The 18,236-nt window shown below is 49.8% G+C and overlaps 2 protein-coding genes across 5 annotated transcripts in view; one reads left to right on the top strand and one right to left on the bottom strand.

Annotated features, from left to right (window-relative positions):
• Positions 1 to 18,236, top strand: part of FZD9 (frizzled class receptor 9) — a 30,904-nt gene that overhangs the window by 3,399 nt on the left and 9,269 nt on the right. The window lies entirely within an intron of this gene.
• Positions 2,495 to 18,236, bottom strand: part of BAZ1B (bromodomain adjacent to zinc finger domain 1B) — a 43,594-nt gene continuing 27,852 nt past the window's right edge. Inside the window, exons 12-19 of the mRNA XM_036395114.2 lie at positions 18,029 to 18,206; positions 17,398 to 17,583; positions 13,181 to 13,328; positions 11,539 to 11,686; positions 9,228 to 9,346; positions 6,879 to 7,027; positions 5,124 to 5,227; positions 2,495 to 4,584 (exon numbers count right to left, since the gene is read on the bottom strand). Coding sequence (XP_036251007.1) covers positions 4,218 to 4,584; positions 5,124 to 5,227; positions 6,879 to 7,027; positions 9,228 to 9,346; positions 11,539 to 11,686; positions 13,181 to 13,328; positions 17,398 to 17,583; positions 18,029 to 18,206 — 1,399 coding nt within the window. The 3' untranslated portion in view covers positions 2,495 to 4,217. The remainder of the gene's footprint in view (positions 4,585 to 5,123; positions 5,228 to 6,878; positions 7,028 to 9,227; positions 9,347 to 11,538; positions 11,687 to 13,180; positions 13,329 to 17,397; positions 17,584 to 18,028; positions 18,207 to 18,236) is intronic.

Here is an 18,236-nt window from a genome sequence, read left to right as displayed (position 1 = left end):
CCACCCCTGGGATGCCAGGAAGGCAGGAGAAGTTGGGTCACTGAGCTGAGAAAAGCTTTTTCCTCCCCCAGGAGCTGGTGTGGTGGACAAGGTGTGAAGGAGCCCCCAGTGCCCATGCGGTGTCGCTGGGGGGACACTGAGGCTCTCTCAACAGATTTGGGTACCCCTGGCTGTGCTGGTGGGCATCCAGGCTGGTGGTGATGATGGTGTTAGGGCAAGGAGCCAGTTGGGTTCACCTTGTGCGCCAGGCATGCAGCCCAGTGCTGGTGCCCGGCTGGCGGCACCCCTGGGGACAGGCTGCCCTTGAGCACCTGGTGCTTGCCAAGGAGCACTGGTGGTCTGCAGCCTCTGGAGCTCCCTTGGTTGCCACAGGAAAGTTTGTTTTGGGCAAAGGGCCATGACCTGGGGCAGGAGAGTCAATATTGGCTGCGGGACAGGCTCCAAAGTCCAGCTGGGGAGCTGGGCATGGCTCTAGACAGGGGCTGCCTGGGAAGGGGACACAGAGCCATGTGTTCTCCCTGTGTTCTGCCCTGGGTGCTACGCCCAGAGACAGTTGGGTTCACCTTGTGTGCCAGGCATGCAGCCCAGTGCTGGTGCCTGGCTGGCGGCACCCCTGGGGACAGGCTGCCCTTGAGCACCCGGTGCTTGCCAAGGAGCGGCTGCCTCTGGAGTGCTCATCCAGATAAGCCGTCCCAATGGGTCCTTGCTATCGGGCCCCAGAGGGGCTGTCGGCACCCACCACTACACACTATGAGCCCCAGCAGCCCAGCTGGCTCCACTGGAGGTTGCCAGTCCCAAGAGCTGAGTATGGCCAGGACACAGCTCCACAGAGCCTGTTGCAAAGCAGAGCTGTCACATGGAAGGACTGGCCCAGGGACACTGCTGGCTCCTAGTCACAGCTTCTTTCAACCCTGTGCTGTGGGGCTCAGGCTCTCTCTGTACACCCCCACCCAAACTCATCCCTGCATCCCATCTCCATCCTCCTCAGAGCAGCCCCAAGGACACCAAACATCTGCTCCAATAAACCCCCAGCAAGCAACAAGTAGGGGTCAGCAGTGCCTAAGGCCCCACAGGGCAGTGCCTGGCCTAGGATGGCTGCGGAGGGCGAGTTGGGGATGCCAGCTGGGTGAGAACGGGGCCAGGACATCCTGACGTCCCCGAGGTCTTGGTCCAGCTCAGCATGGAGAAGTGGAGTCTTGTCACTCCTGGCATTTGCTGAGCTATGGAGTTTATCCACCCTCACATGGATGGACACTCCCTCCAAGTTTGAGTAGCAAAAGAAAAGCCACTGTTCTCTTGCTTTTTTTTGCTAAAACCCCCATTACCCAGAATATTAATTAATGATTGAGAATTAAGCCATGAGAAAACCCATGGGGGCCAAAGTTGGGTCTCATTTTCCCAAGGCCACGTTGGAACTCTAGCAATCATAGGAGCCCCCGGGGGTTTGTTGCAGGCAGCAGGTGCAGCAGGGCTGATGATGGTGATAGCAGGGCTCCGGCTGCCTGCCAAGCCCCCACATTGCCCTGCCAGGTGTGAGGACAGCTATTTATAGCCCTGCACAAGACAGTGATGCCATGGAGGGGCTGCTATAAAAAACAAGTCTCCAGAAAGGTCTTGGAGCAGATACTGCTGCAAGATCTCCACACTGAGGCCTCGAAATATCCCAGCTGGAGTCACTCAGATTCACCCAGGTCCTGTTGCATGGCCAGCAAGCCAAACCATCCACTGTGGAGAGAGGAGGGTTCTCCAGGGAAAACAGCATCAGCCCACTGCCGAGAGCCTTCAAGCCCTCAAACCCATCAGGATTTCCCTGCCCAGCAGTATGGGGCCTGGCTGGAACACTCCCAGCACAGATCTGGAGTGAGGAGCAGGATGAAGACACCCAGGAACCCTCGCTGTCCCTGCAGAAACAAGCAAAGCTTCGGCCAAACCCTTTGTGTCACAGCTGTAGTCATGAGCATTGGCATGTCACTGCTCCAGCTGCCCTTGGAGCTCCAAGTGTCCCTGCTGGAGATCAGGATGGGGGCCTGGGACACAGCAGCAATAATTCTTACTGCAAGCATGGCTCAGGTTGCATAACACACTCCAACACAAGGGAAGAGGCTTTGGTAGCCAGGCCATGCTAGTGCAAAAGAGCAGAGACATCCCAGCTCCCCCATCACCTGGAGGAAGTCCCTTCAGGGGTGCCCAGTGCCACCCCGAATGGAACAGGAGGACAAGTGTCACACTGGCACCCTGCAGGGGACAAGGAACAAGGACTGCTCCCCACTCCAGGGGCAGGGAGAGCATAGCTCTGTTCCTTGTCCTTGGGGAGGGTGACAACACACCAGCACCACACTGGAAGCTGATCTGATCCTGACTCACCGTTCCTTTATGCCATAGCTCCATTTGTGCTCCAGAGATGTTCGGTGGTAGCTCTAGGAAGGCAGAGGAGAGCCATATCAGACAATCCCACATCAACACAGGGACCAACAAAGAACTCACAGAAGCCATGTTTACAAACACAAGTACATAATGTTTATTCTTAAGTTTCCAATTTATTACAAGTACAGCCCTTTGCAGAAACCCCCTCCCCCCAAATGACACTGATTTTTAAGAAAACGTGCAGTTCCAAAGGTTCTACCATGTAGGACCTGCAGGAAATGATCTCTAGGAAACAAGACAAAACAGCCTCTGAAGGGATGTGCGAGATACAAATGTCAGTGCTATTCTGTGGGGCAGGGAAGTGAGGCTGAGGAGAGGGAAGGGGCTGGAAACTTGCCTCATGTGCAGTCATTGACAGTCCAGAACTTAAAACAAGTACCTGTTAAAAAAAACCCCAAACCTAAAACATTCGCAAAACTAGGCTGAAATTTGTAATTGATTATTCTTTTCTTCTCAAATCCCAGGAGCTACAACAGCTGCTTCTGCTTTTCTGTTGCAAAACCAGCACCGAACAGCCCCATGGCCCATTTATTCCACATCAAACCATTCTGGGATAAGAAGTTCAAGCCCTGATTGTATGATCCAAACCTGTCATGATGGAGAGGAAGAGAGAATGAGAAAACAAACCCTTTTCTTAAGGAAAAGTCAGCATCTGGGGCAGCAGGAGCTGGTGCTGGGCCATAGCACAGGAACAAGGGTGTTACTATGAAATGTCATGAAAGTGTGGCTGAGAGACTAGGATCTCCCTCTCCCCCCCAAAGTCCCCTGATCTAACTCCTGCTACTGGTAGGAAAATGAGTTTTAAAGAAGGGGGAAATATAAAGCAAACACGATTTTATATAAACTGTACATGTGCCAAAGCAAGACAAGGGTATCTTACAGGTGTTCTTTGTACAAGATCACAGCTAGAAACAAAGCCACTTTCAACTAAAAAATTAATTTAAAAAGTTACACAGCACATTTCTGCTTCTCCCCTGGCCTTGGAGCTCTCCTTGGGCTGCATAGACACGCACACTCTCCAGTTTACTGCTGGCACTCCATAGGGCTGGCATGATGACATGCATGTCCAGGGGAGCAAGGAGCCTCCTCTTGGCATGTACAGGTGGGGAGTTGAGCTTAGAGCCCTCCTTGGACTGAGACCTCCAAGGATTGCTCCCCAAGGAGAGGGGAAAGCAGGAGCACCTTGGAGCAGTGGTGTTGGGATGCTGGTGAAAGCCAGACCGCGGTACACCTAAGTGCTTGCTCGCCCCACACAGCCCGGAACTGAGGCTCAGAATTAACACCATATAAATATATACATGCAAGCCTGAGTAGCCCATTGGCCTGATGGCCCCCAGTCCTTCTGTGGAGCAACACGATCCTCCCCTGCACCAGTTGGAGGCTGGTGTGCTCACATGACTGGCAGCAGACTGCCCCACCGCGCTCTAGCTGCTTGCAAAGGCAAGGAAGCAAATCGTTCCAGGAAACTGACAGTGCCTGAACTGGAGCATGCTGGTGTTCTTCTGCCCAGCCAAGCTTGGCCAGGCCCTCCCCTTGCCCTCCCACCTTCCCCTCCTGGCAGGACAGACTCAAGAAGAGCTTTGTAGATTTTGAGGAAGCATTAAGTCATTACCACTCAATGGATGACTTGAGGAAATTGCAGAAAAATTAAAACTAGGATGGGCCCAAGGGAAGGCTGGATTAATAGAGAAGTGCCCGCTGCTTCTCAACTCCCTCCAGACAACCCATCCGACTGCCTGGCAGCACCAGAAGGCCTGCTCCAGTTCTGGCTCTCCCCCTAGCCTCCCCATCCCTCATTTCTTCCTTTTCCGCCCCCGGGAATGTTCAAGGGGCTCTGACTCACTGTCCCCTTCCTGCTCCTCCAGTCCCTGGCACCTGGCAGAGAGCTTCTTGCGTTTCCTGCGTGCATACGTGTGGCCTGGCAGGTGTTTGTGCACCATGTCAATCAAACACTGCTCTGTCTTCTCCAGGCAGGACAGTACGTGACTCCCATTCTGGTTGTAGCGCTCAGCATTGGAGAACACCTGCTTCATGTCGGAGAGGAACTCCTGCACAGAGCGGTAATTGCCACAAGAGCACTTGCTCTGCATAGTCTGGAAGTCCATGGGGTTGCTGATGACCTCAAAGTAGTCTTCAGCTTCCTCCGTGGTCACTGGCTCCCTGCCAAAAGAAGGGCCACAGCGATAGGAAGGGAATGCCAACCCTGGCACCACTGCAGAGAAGTGGGGTCCTGCCACCTCTTTGCCCCTGTGGCACCTGTGACCTGCAGCCCCACAGTGGTGCAACAAGCCCAAGCAATACCACTACAATGTTACAGATACATCAGCCCTATGGCACGGGAATGGGAAGCACAGGAGCCCAGGGAGCTGGTTCAGGCATGGGGAAGGTCCATGAGGGAAGCTTCCCTCAGTCACAGCACCTCAGTGCTCCAAAAATCCTGGGGGCAGTAGAGAACACCTACCTCCTGCATTAGCCTCTTGCCTACCACCTCAGAAGGGCACCATGTCTTCAGTCCAGCAGAAGACTGAGAACATGGTGGTTTCTTCTGGAGCAGCTTCTTCCCAGATATGTCTTGCTTTTGGAGCCAGTCCTAAGCTTCTCAAGTGGATCTGGCAGGACTGCACCACAGCCAGCCCACATCCCCACACAGCCTGTGGCCAGTCCTGCCCACAGAGGAGGAAGATGCCATTTGCCCTCACCTGAAGGGCCAGCTGAAGCGGTACTTGATCAGCTTGCTGAGGATTTCCTCACACTTCTGCAGCTCAAGGTTCTGGCGACGCGCTGTCCTCTTTGTCTGAAGGACCTGCCCACACAAAGTATGTTGGTAAAAAGAGGGAACTGCTACAGGCTTCAGAGTTCAGCTAACAGCCCTGAGGCCAAAGGAGCTAGTTCTTAGCACAGCCAGGACACTTCTTCCCTCTGAACATGGCGAGGGGCTGGCACTGGCTCCCCAGAGGAGCTGTGGCTGCCCCATCCCTGCAAGTGTTCAATGACAGGTTGGACAGGGCTTGGAGCAACCTGGTCTAGCGGAAAGTGTCCCAGTGCATGGCAGAGGGGTTAGAATGCGATGCATTTAGGACCCCTTCCAAGCCAGGCCATTCTGTGATTATGACATGTGTCAGCCGCTTGGGTTCAGGACAGCAGCTTCATTCAGGAGCTTGGTGGGAACAGCTCACAAACTGCCCAGCTCTCTTCTGGTAGCAGGTGGCTTTTTCAAAATAAGTTCAAAGACAATATGGCCACAACAAGCAGCCAAAAAATAAATGCCAGCAAATGAAGAATGTGAATTCCCTCTCCCTGCCTTCTCTTGAGCTTGCAGCAGGAAGAACCCGAGGCAGATGGAGAAGCACTTGTGCTGCTGTTCTGCCCTGGCAGAGTTGACTGTGCCATTTCAAATCCCAGGAGCAGCTGGTGCCCTGAGCACTATCATCCCTGTGCAGGCTCAGCACAAGGTCACTCATGTGCCCAGGGACCCAGAACAGGTCACACCCAGCATGGGGACATCCCCATAGCTTCCAGAGCTCAGCTTGTGGTATGTCACTGCTGAGGAAAACACTGAATGACAGGAAGGCTTCACAGCAGAGGGTACTCACTATTCTGACCCAGCTCCGGTCTCTTCCCAGGACAAGTGATAAATCATGACAAAGTCCTCTTCTCTGAGCCACTGTGCTGTTCCAGTAAGATTTTCCCCACTGGAATATCCCTCTGTGCTGGCTGTGGCTGTCTATGCTGGGCTTGCTTGCCCTCCAGTATATAACAGAGACAAGCACAGTCCCCCAGACCTAGCATAGGCAGCAGTGAGCCCACAGTCCATGAGCAAGGAGAATGACAGGACTCACCAGCACCACTAGTGCTGGTCACGGGACAGATGGCAGATCTGCAGGGCATTGTGACGTGGCTGTGGGGCTGGAGTATCCTCACGTATCCCCTATGGCATGTAGCTCCCCAGAGACAGTCGCTGCAGCTCCCCCCACCCAGCACGCACAGACTGCTCTGTGCAGGAGCCTATGGTTTTATTCTTTAAATATCAAGTGAAACCTAAACCGGCCAAATTATGTCCTGGAAGTTGGGGAGTGACCATACAGACAACAACTGTCATAAAATGGCCAAGGCTAGGGAGCAAGGGTCCAGCATTGCTGGCATTCTCTGGCCATCCGGGACCCCCTCAGTTCCCCCACCTCTCTGCAGAGACATATGGATACTATTTAAAAACCTTTAACAAGCTGCAGGCTGCCTGCTGCTCCAGGGGACAATGTGTGAAAGCGACTGGGGAGGGATGCCTGACATATCTGTGCTCTGTCTGCAGCAGGCCCTTAAGGATATGTCTCCTTTGTTAACCCAGCCCAACCCGGGCTTCAGGGTACTTCTCTGTGAAGGGATAGGAGGAAGCATGCCACCTGTTTGGTTTATAACTCACAATGTGAGTGGTCTCCAGGGAGAAATTTGGCACTTACCAGCTCATCGATGTCTGCACCGTTGACAGGCGCCGTGCGCTGCCGGGGTCCCCGCACAGAGTGCAGTGTCTGCTTCTTCCTCTGGTGCCTTCCCTGCCTCGAGGAGTACATGGAGCCCTGCTTGCCCCGGGCTGCCTTTCTGGGCCTCACTGAAACAGATAAGCCACGGGCTTAGAGGCCTGGGTGCATCTGGGAGCAGACACCACCCTGTGCTTCCCACACTAGGCTGAGCCTCACTCAGGCTGGTGACCCCAGGGACCACCCAGCCTCATCTCAGCTACACTCTCACACCTTCTACAGAGGGCATCTGTGGGTCATCACCACCTGCCTGAAGAGGCCATGGCTGGCAACAGCCTGCTGCTAAAAGGGTACTCACACACAGCAGATCCTCAAGCTCCAAGGGAAACCTGGGAGCTCCTGGATCATCCACTGCAGGTCAAGCAAACCTCTCTGCCTGCAGCACCAAGAGACCCCAACACATCAAGGTTTGAGGGAAAGACAGGAAAGCAATGCAAGGACAGACAGCTGTCTCAAAACAGCAACATACTCTCTGAAAGCACTGGGAGCAGAAATCGGGAGTTTCCTCAGTTTCCTACTGCCCCTTTGCTCCTCACAGTTTTGGGGACGGGTGCTTTTCCAAGTGGCCCACATAGTGGGATAAGCCCCCTGAGAAGGGAACTGTGTGCAGAGGAAGTGTCAAATTACTGCAGCTGGGAGCTGCTCCATGTGCTGCAAGTGGGAAACAATGGGATTTTATTCCCCAAGACTTGGGGTTGCCACATTACCTCCTAGAGAAATGCAGTTGCCTGTGTGAGTCTGCCTCTCAGAGCTCCCCACTGGTGGCAATGTAAGCATGTTGACGCACTCCCTTGTCTTATATTTCTCCCATGACCCTCTGTATGAGGAGAATGTGTTTGCCTTCCCAAGTCCAAGCCCTTCCCCCTGATCCCAAGTCCTTGAGCTGTATCCAGCACACTGGATACCTCAGCTGCAGCCTCTGATCCAGCCCTGTCCCATAAATCATCATGCTGGGCATGTGGCGAGGCTGCAGGACGTCCACCTGCTGTCACTCTGCTTGTGTATCAAGCGTGCAGCACGTGCTAAATGTCTGACAATCCAACATTCTAGGTTAGATCCCTCAGGATAAACGCCATAAGGATCAATGTGATTTTTCTATTCAAACAAAAGTTTTCCATGGTGACCTTTCCATGTTAATGCTCTCTAAAGCCAGGGGTTGCATTTAGCACTTTATTTTTAGTGACTGTAACTCTCTTTTGCCATTGTTTGGAAAGCTTGGCTCAGCTCCTGCCTTGGCCGTGCAACACAGGCTAAACACACTCCAAGTGTGGACATGGATACACCACAGGACAACAAGCAGTGCGCACAGCCGTGGTATCAGTGAGCCTCCCTGAAACCAGAATAAAGTAAGGGAATCAAGACTCAGGCCTGGATGGAAACCCTCAAAAGAACATGGGCTAATCCTCTGAGTCCCAGCCTCTGGATTCCATCTGCCTTGTTTAAGACAACCTGTATTTAATGTTATGTCAGTCAAGGACAGTTTGGCAGAAAGCAAATGAAGGCAGTGTGTCATTCCCAGACTGAACTTTTCAGTGCAGCAAGTGAGACTGAATCAAACTCCCCTAAAACCAAAGTGGATACACATACTAAATATGTTTAGGTGAAGAAGCAGACATTGAGGTATCTAGAAAACAGTCTTTTATTCCTCCCAGCTGCCCCAGGAGCATCCCAACTGGTGTCTGTAGGCAATCAAAGGGTGCTGGTGGTCCAGGCCACACTACACCTGGAGCACTGTGCCTTCTAACTGGAATAAAGAGAGGAAGTGCTAGTCCTCCTATTTCAAAATGCCACCTTGCCAAATCACTAGAAGTCCTGCACTCAAGGGGTTATGAACTGGTGGGAAAAAGAAAAGAAAGGAGAGGGGGCTCTGGTGAGAGCTCCCATAAGCAATTAAACAGCTTCCAGTGTACAACAAATCCGGCAGGCGCAGAGACTGACAATCCCACCGCTCTGCAGGCCCTGATGACCCCCCAGCCCACTGCAGTCTCTACTGACCCCTCTCAGCCCTCAGAACAGCGGTGTCCCCAGGGAGTGACTGGGCAGTGAGCAGTTTCAATCTTTGCTAGTGCTGACCCCATCACAAATGGCCAAGGGTTTACTCCAGCTCCCCAAGTAACCACAGCACAGCCACAGCCTTTCCCTGTGACATCTCCCAGGCCTATACCTGGTCTGCATGAGGAAAAGTCCCAAAGAGGATCAGTATTTCAGATACTGAAGGCAGGAGAGAGGATTACTATTTTCTGTTACTTCCCTATTTGGTCAAAGCCTTACATTTTAGTCCAGCAACTTCATAGTCTTCTTCCTCCTCTTCTTCCTCCTCAGCATCTGGTTCATCAGAAGCTTCCTCACCTTCTTCACCTTCATCTTCAGCAGAATCCTCTGCATAGTTCCTAGAACAAGGCAGGTGTATGTGTTTGTGGTACAAGAGCCTGAGCAACAGAGCATCAGTGGCCCCAGGGGCCTGGTACTGTTTGGACTGTACTACTAACACCAGGCTCAGCCAAAAGCAGCTTGCTGTATTCTAGAATATCAAGTTATAGCTACAGCTCAAAGGACTCACTTCCTCAACTAAAAATCAGGACTGAAAATTCCCAAGAGCTGAATCATGGTATTTCTTGGTATTCTAGGCACCATGACCATGGGGCAGGGGATTATAAGACTGTGATTGCTGTGTAATTACTCTTCCCTGAGAGGAAGATTTGCTATTTGCCCAGGTCTGTAGACCAGGCCTAAAGAGTTTCAAGAGGGGCTCTTTTTCCTGCTGGAATATTTTCCATATACTTAAGGAAATAGATTGGTTTCTTTACACTATGGGAAACAAATTGGTGAACAGAATGTCAGGCTCCTCAAGTGCTAAAAAGTCAGAAGCCATGCAGACTCCCTGCCCAGCACATTCTGGCTTCTCATCTGTGTCTGTTCAATCATTCATAGAATCATAGAAAGGTTTGGGTTAGAAGGGCCCTTAAAGCTCAACTTGCTTCAGTCCCCCTGCAGAGGACACTTCAGCACTTCAGACACTTGGAGCAGGTTACTCAAAGCTCCATCACTTCCAGAGATGGGGCAGTCACAGCTTCTTTGGGCAATCTGTGCCAGGGCTTCATCACCCTCAAAGGGAAGAATATCTTCCCAATCAATATCCAATTTAACCCTGCCTTCTGTCAAGGGACAATGTCAAGGAAGCCATTCCCCCCTGTAAACGGTCTCTCTCCATCATTTTTGCAGGCTCCCTTCAGGAATTAAAAGACTGCAATTAGGTCACCCCAAAGCCTTTGCTTTTCCAGGCTGAACAATCCAAACTTTCTCAGCCTTCCCTAATTGCAGAGATGCTCTATCCCTCATATCAACTAGGTGGCCTCCTCTGGACTTGCTCCAACAGGTTGAAGTCCTTCCTGAGCTGGGGATCCCAGAACTAGAGGGAGCACTGCTGGTGGGGTCTCATTTGGACCATTAAAAACCAACATACCCAAGCAAAAGGGGACACAGGCAAAGCTGCTATGGGAGTCTAAATCCCCTGGAGAAAGAGGATCTCGAGCAATAAAAGGAATAAAACTTCCAAAGCACAGAGGGCGAAGAATATGCCAGGCTGACATTCTTTTCCTATCTCAGCCAAGACAACAAGAGCAGAAAGCAGAAAACAGGTGTTCTCCACCTGATGGCTCTGGGCCAGGAGCTGAGCAGCTTGCAGGTGACTCTGCCACATCCAAGTAACTATGAACTCAGGCTACAAGAGTTGCTTTTAAGCCCTGTCATTTGTGTACAAGCCTGATGAACTCTTAAAATGCTGTCCAGAGAGTAAGTAATACTTTTAAGGCCATATACCACCACCTGCACGGTACTGGCTGGCACACCTCTATTGTGCTGCTCCTCTGTCAGGGAGGATCTGCTCTCTGCTTCTGCATCAGGTGCCACTTGACAGCCTCACCTCACTGATATACGGGGAGATGTAGCACAGTTACCACCAGCAAATGACACTCACTGTAAAATGTTTAAGTTCCAGTTTGCAACTCAAAAAACCAATCTAACCCCGTGCCGTCAGGAGGCAGCAACTCGTATTTGCCACGCCTCCTCAAATCACATTCCCTTTGTCACATTATAAGATGGTCCTGTTTTGCTAAGGTCATCAGGTACAGAAAACCATTAGCACGGCACTTTGACTTGTCGTAGCAGAGTGGGGACTGAGATGCAGCCTGGAGTAATGTCTGCTCTAGCTTAAAAGAACACTGCAGTAACCCAGCCCAGGGACCCACAGAATTGCAGCCACCAGCTACATGAAGAAATAACCCAACCACATGCTCAAAGGAAACAACAACTCTTAGTGTAACTAATTTTGGTGGGTGTTTTGCCTATGTTTTCATTTCCAAACCCAAGTTATTTATTAAAACTCATGAACTTGTAATGCATCAGTACAACACACGTGTGCTAAACTTACATCCTGAAACTGCTTTTCTTTCTGTTTCCGTGCTGCTTTAACTGGGTGATTTCAAACTTTCTAAAGGGGCTTTGCTCCAGGCTGGTTTGGGTCTTGTGAAAAGAGGCTCAAGACTGTGCTGTGACAAGGCTATGGGCAGGAAGGGTCACTCACCTGCTTCGTGAGCTGCGCCGGGCTGTCGAAGGCTGGCACGCTGGGCACTGCCACTCCCCGTCTGGGATCTCATAGAGTGCCGGCCGCAGGCAGAACAGGTGGAAGGCCTTGTTACACTCATCACACAGGATCAGCTTGTCATCCTCACCTAGGAAAGTGCAGCTCACTTGTAACAAGGCCACAGCCTCAGTCAACCTGAGAGGTAGAAGCTGCTGCAGTGCTGGAGGGCAGGATTAAGCAAGAGAAAGATGCAGAGTCCCCCTCTGAGGGCAGGGACCCTTTCTCTGATGACCTTCCTTGGGGATCCTTCTTTCTGTCCCACCACTGTATTTATGAACAGCACCATTTAAAAACAAACAAATGCAAAGTCCCTCGCCCTGCAAAGATTTCACTCAAGGCAAAGATAGAAATCTGCCGAAGAGGTTCCACTCAGGCAAACATGGGGAAAGTGTGCGGCAAACAGGGCCCCAGAGCTGTAAGCTAAAAATGGAGCTATTCTTGTTCTACGTTCAGTCTGGTTGACCTACATGGTATCTTCTTCCACTTGGGGTGACAAGGCTACACTGAAAATCAGTATGCAGCAGGACTAGTCTCTTTGTGCCTCCCACTGATGAGGGGAAACAGGGAAATAATCCTGAGCCAGCTCTCCTTTACTGAAGTGGAAAAAGAAAGTGCAGAGGGCTTGCCAGCTTGTCTTTCTCTAACATCTCAGTTCTTAGCTTCTGTGAAACTACTGTGTTAGTCTCAAGTGAGCCCCCCCTTACTTTTGCCTAGAAACTCCTCTAATAGCAGGTAGGGTAGCTTTGGCACTGGTTTGGCAAACTCTTGAGGTTCTGCAGTGAAGGCAGATTTTGCACCAGTTCAGCCCTTACTTCTCTAAAGGGATGGATGGCTAGCCTTTTGGTAAACAAAAGTTGCCCAGCAGTCCCCCGAGCTCTGCCTGCCCTCATTTTCCACTACAGTTTCAGCAAATATAAGAGTGAAGAGGCAGAATGTACCACCAAGCTCTTTCCTCCAGGCTCCCGTCCAACAGGAGAGGTTATGGCAGAACAAATACCAGCAACCAATCTCTGCTGACACCCCTTCTATTTCGCCCTCCACCTGGAAGACTCTAATGTCCTTCATTCTACAGTGCACACAGAGAAAGTATCCCCTCATCACCTGTTTGGTGACCTCCCCAGCTCATTGAGTAGTTCTGCTCCCACTCTGGCATCAGAGCAGCAATATCCCACCTCGCTTTCCCCATAATAACCTTCCCAACCCGTCCTTGCTTGCTCCTTCTCTAAAAGACAGGATTAACTGACAAGGCTCAGAGATCCAAAGAGCATTCCAAAAAGGAAACTAGGGAATGGACAGTTGCGCAAATATTCCCAGAAGGATTTGTAGATTACTTTTGTCCAAGTACCCTAAATATCCAGGGGATAGCAGCTCTGCAATACTGGCTACATAAGAATGGTTTACTGGAGTCAGGGTCAAAGGTTTTTGAGAGATCAATGCTGCTGACTGTAAATCCTGACATTCAGAACTTAAAATACAGCCATAGTCAGAGTGACGGACTACAAGGACACATCACCTAAGCACAGCAGAGGTGACAGCATCCAATTGCTGCACGGGCAGGAATTCTGTGGGCAGGAATGCGTACCTTTCTTGCGACACACTTTGCATCTGGCATTCTCTGCTGACATATCCCACTTGATACAGGCATCCAGCATCCCCAGCAGTACATGCATACGGGAGAAGGTCTGGGCCTCACGGATTGCTGTCTTCCATTTCTCCATGGCTGAAGCAACCTGCAGACAGACCTAACATCTTACAACAATGCACAGACATAGATCCCTTCAGTCTAAAGATGTTTTTATATCCCTTAGCTGGGAACCTTCATAAACAAAGCTCAACTCTGATATTTCTTTCCTTCTGTGTTACCTCAGCAGTTCTGGTTGTGGTTTATCCATATCCAGTCTCCCAGGATCAGACAGTTTGTTCCTAACAGTCAACTGCTTTGCATTTCACAGTCAGGTTGAATCAATCTATGAGAACTCCACTAAATTCTTGCTCTGAAGGTCTAACCCAAATAATCAGCAGGCTAAGAAAATAAAAGGCAGAAATCTAGCACTGTAAAATGTGGGAGGAAAATTGTGGAACAGCTGGTAATCACAGTGGAAGGAGGGCTGAAGTGACCTGTGCTGCCCTCCAGTGGGTACCGCGCAGGCACCTGGACCGCAGCAACACCCGTGCGGTCCCTGAGCTGCTTAGGTGGCAGAGGGAACCCAGTGCCACCAGCTACAATCACACTGCACAGGCATTTGGACAGCCAAATATGAAATCAGCTGCTTCCCTGAGACACTCTGGCCTCAGTTCATCTGAAATCCCAGAAACTGGTGATGAGGATGACAGCATCAAAACCGAGCTTCACACCACGGCAGCTGCCAGGGTCAGCACAGAGCAAGGCCAATGGGAACCATACACCCAGCTCAGGAGGTTTGGAAATACCATTTTGATAAATCCAAAATGCAGCAGGACAGAAGTTATCCAGAGCCATGTCCCTCTCCAATGGTAATCCAATCTTGTGCTCTACAACAGTGACGTGATGGCCCAGACATGACAGGGACATAACAGGCCTTTAGTTTATGTTCTTCTACCCCAGGAGAACAAAAAAACAAACAGCGAAGTGTCAGATAGGGAAATCTAAACTCTGCAGCTGACAGCAATTTGGGAGCCAAACAAAACCTTGGAGTTTTGCAGAGTTGCACATTCTCCTCTGACTGAATCTGAGGAAGCACAGCACATATTAGATGCTTGGAAAAACACACAAACTGTTCTGAAATGCCAACATCCCTACTGCCGTTGCTGGTGCGGATCCTGAAGAATCACCGGAGACAAATGTAAAGCTGCTCAGCCCACTGTGGAGGCTACACAGCTCCGCGCTCCTTCTTTGCAGAACATTGTTGAGGTGCTTTGCATACGGTATAATTCATTTTCCACGGAACTGTTCCATGGATTTGCTGTTCACATGCTGGGCCAAGAGAAATCTGCAAAAGCTGTTGGCAAGCTTTGCTGAGATGTTTCTCTCCAGGTCTGTGGAATTTAACAAATTTCTAGCCTTGCCTCCCAAGCATCAGGAGACTGTGGCATTTGAGCAGCACCAGTACCAAGGGAGTTCCAGCTGCCAGCAAGGCAAAGTGGGAGACTGGAGGAAGTTACTTAAATCCCCTCCTTACTGGATAGGAGCAACTGAGCAGAGGAAAAAAACAAAAAGCAACTCCCAGAATAAAAGAACGAGTCCTCAGTCACATGTCAACCTCAGAGTGACAGAAAACACCTTCTTTGGTAAAGGTAGACAAGCCTCCAGATACGAAGGCTCTCACATGGCACCCTGAGCTGAAACCCCTTGGAACAGCTGAAACTGGAATTGCTTGGTTGTGAAGCTGCTCTTTGAGGGATTGTCTGCAGGTGCAGACTGACTCTCCCCTTGCACAGACTACTGAACGTGGGTCACAGGAGGGGTAACCCATCCATGTTCTTCACTCTGCTCGTGCTGTAGTGATGCAATGTCATGCTGCAAAGAAGTCCTGTTCTGGGACAGTCCAGCATGCTACTGCCACTAGAAATGGGAATATTTTCATCAACAGTGACACCAGCCTGATTTTTAGGAGCAGCCACAAAAGCCAAGTCTCACTGCAATCCTTTGCCACTCAGTAGTGTGAGCTCCAGCAATGCAGCTGAGCCAGCAGGAACCCTTAATACAGACAATTATGTCAGCAAACAGGTGCCTGTTAAGCCATAACTTGTTTCTCACAGGGAAAATGAGACATACCCATACCACAGGGTTGCAATTCTTCCTCTAAGTCTGGAAGTACATTGAGTGTGTTTTCCAGTGTGGCTATGCTGTATTTTACCTGTGTGCTCTCAGTGCACAAAAGGCTTCATAATTCCTAGCCTATGCAGGAGATTTTTCTTCAGAACAGTCGGCCTGGCAGTCAGGGACTTTCCTCAGATAACTGTATCTAAGAAGTAGGCTGCTCTTTCAAGGTCATCTGTAAAGGTTTTCTGCTTTGGCGAAAAGAAAGCTTATTCCAGATAAACTGAGGTTAAAAAGAATTGCCAAACCAAACAAAGCAACAAACACCCCAAAAAAAGTTGAACATTGCTTGTACCACCACAAAGGTCTAGAAAAGCCTGAACGAGATAGTAAGCACTGCACTGCATAAATAAATGCTCCAGAGAGATTGGCATGACACTAAAGCCAGTGCTTGCAAGGGGGGAGACCTGCACAATCACATATTGGGACTGTGTTGTAGTAAATCTGATGCTACCCTGAGTACACCCTACAGGTATAGCCCTCAGGGTTACAGCCCTAAGGCAAATTTGAGTAAAGCACAATATGGTGCTGCTGTAGAAACAGGAAATGTGCTGATCCAAGTCCTTTCTGCGCCTCACACCTCACCGATTTTACAGCACTCCATTTTGCTGTGAGCTTTCAGGAGACAGCATCCTCCCATTACCCTTGCACTTAGGATGGAAGATTTAAAATTAGCAAAGTTTAAATACTTCAGGACAACTGAGGAATGTGAAAATTTCTAGCACCTATCCCAATTATCCTGCTAACACAGCAATAGCACAGCTTAGCAAAGATCTGATGTTCAAACAAGCATTCAGCATACAGTGACAGGAGCTTTAAAAAAAGCCCCACAGATCCACAGCAAAAAACCTACCTCTAGCCTCAGTCACAGATTCCCAAAAAGGTTTGTGTTGGAAGGGACTTTAAAGCTCGTCTCGTTTCAACCTCCCCTGCCATAGGCAAAGATACCTACCACTAGATTAGGTTGCTTCAAGCCCCATCCAACCTGGCCTGGAACACTTCCAGGGATGGGGCAGCCACAGCTTCTCTGGGCAACCTGTACCAGGGCCTCACCACTCTTACAGGAAATAATTTCTTTCCAATATCCACTCTCACCCCATTCTCTATCAGTGTGAAGTCATTTCCCCTTGTCCTGTCACTACATGCTCTTGTAAATTAGTTTCTCTCCACCTTTCTTGCCTGCTCCCTGCAGATAAACACAGGTGAAGAAATATAATTTGGTTTTAAGTTGGGACTTTCAAGTACTTCTGCTGATCCAATCCTGATATTGTTGCCTCTGCTGAAGTCAGTGATCAGTCAGGGCAGAGCTGAGTGGGGAAAGTCTTGTCACGGGGCATTAATGTCCTGTTCAACTAAGTATACAGAAACCACCCCTGAACTCTAGTACCTATAGTACCTCTGCTGCACCAGTGTGAAACACTGGTGCAGCATAAGTGCCTGCAGTACCCTTCCCAACCCTCTGTAGCTCCTCTCCATCCCTTTTATTAGGAGAGATACATATTTAGACCCACAATACTACTTTTCTCCTGGAGGCTTGCCTGCCCAGACATCTCCCCACGTGCTCCCACACATCCAACAACTTGTATCTCCCTTTGCCTAATGTGGTATTTACCTGAATCTCTTCCCCCTGAAGTCACCAGAACCCAAACATGTCTCTCCTTCTCTTTGTGGACCAAAGCACCATCAGTCCTCTCTTGCAGATACAACTCCTATTAAGTTCTGTGAAAATATTCTATAATATACTTTTATTTAAGCAGAATTGTATGGAAGGAACTTGACCCATTTCCTATTCACAGAGAGAAAAATAGGCATCTCCTCACTATTATTTTTACTTTCCCATAATAAACAGGCAACACCTGGCCCCATAAACACCAAATACACTCAACTTCAAATCTGAAATGGGAGGAAGTTGCTCAAGATTTAGTACCTCATGAAATGGACTGCTACTACTCAAAGAGTTCTACTGCAAGACTGAAACAGAGCCCTGAGGTGAACAATACCTTGGCTTCTTCTGCCATTTTCTTGTCTTCATCTATCTCATCCGCCCTGGCAATGTAATCCTCTCCTTGGTGTTTCCTTCTCTTCTGCTTAGGGGCCATGAAACCTTGCAGAAACTTCTTAACAACACCAGCCTGGAGCGCAATCACACACTCTCCAAAATCCTTTAGGCTCTCCAGCGAGTACACCTGTTGGAAGAGCACAGGACCCCATAACAGCTGGATATTACTCTCTCTGCTGCTTGAAGTGCGTCTGCAAATGGACACCCGTGGTACCTAATGCAGTGTGGTTACCTGCCACACCTGGTTATGGAACCAGCATATTGCTGCTGTCTCAACAAGACATGCTGGCTTTGATATAGAAGATAAAAATCAGCTATGGAGTTCTGCTCCATAAAGAAACCTGTCATGAGAATATGGAAACAGGACAATTGAACAGGACACTCAGCTCCAACATTATGACCTGCCTACGCCTCAAGCCATCAGCTGTGTAATCTTGAAAGAACTGTTTAAAGGACAAATGAGAAAACTGATTTCCTGCTCCTCTTGTCTGAGGAGAACAAAAGACCAAAGACCTTCCACAGAAAGTATCATCTCACACTTGTCTTGTTCAGTACTTTGCCTGTTCACTCACTTTTGCTTCATATTCTGGTGTCACATCAACATATCCCAAGCCTCCCTTCTGCAGCCGCGTTGCAACCTCAATCAGATCACTCCGGAGGTAGTTCAGCAGTTCCTGGTTGCCATCACAAGATTTGAGGCCCAAGTTCTGTTTCCGAGCCAAATGGATGGAATGTGTGATGTCCTGATACCTGGAAAATCAAACACAACCTTTGAGTACA

This window comes from Molothrus ater, chromosome 21 (assembly GCF_012460135.2).
Source record: "Molothrus ater isolate BHLD 08-10-18 breed brown headed cowbird chromosome 21, BPBGC_Mater_1.1, whole genome shotgun sequence".
In the NCBI taxonomy this organism is placed as follows: Eukaryota; Metazoa; Chordata; class Aves; order Passeriformes; family Icteridae; genus Molothrus; species Molothrus ater.
The sequence above is the reverse complement of the archived record's forward strand: the minus strand, read 5'-3'. Positions and strand labels throughout refer to the sequence as shown.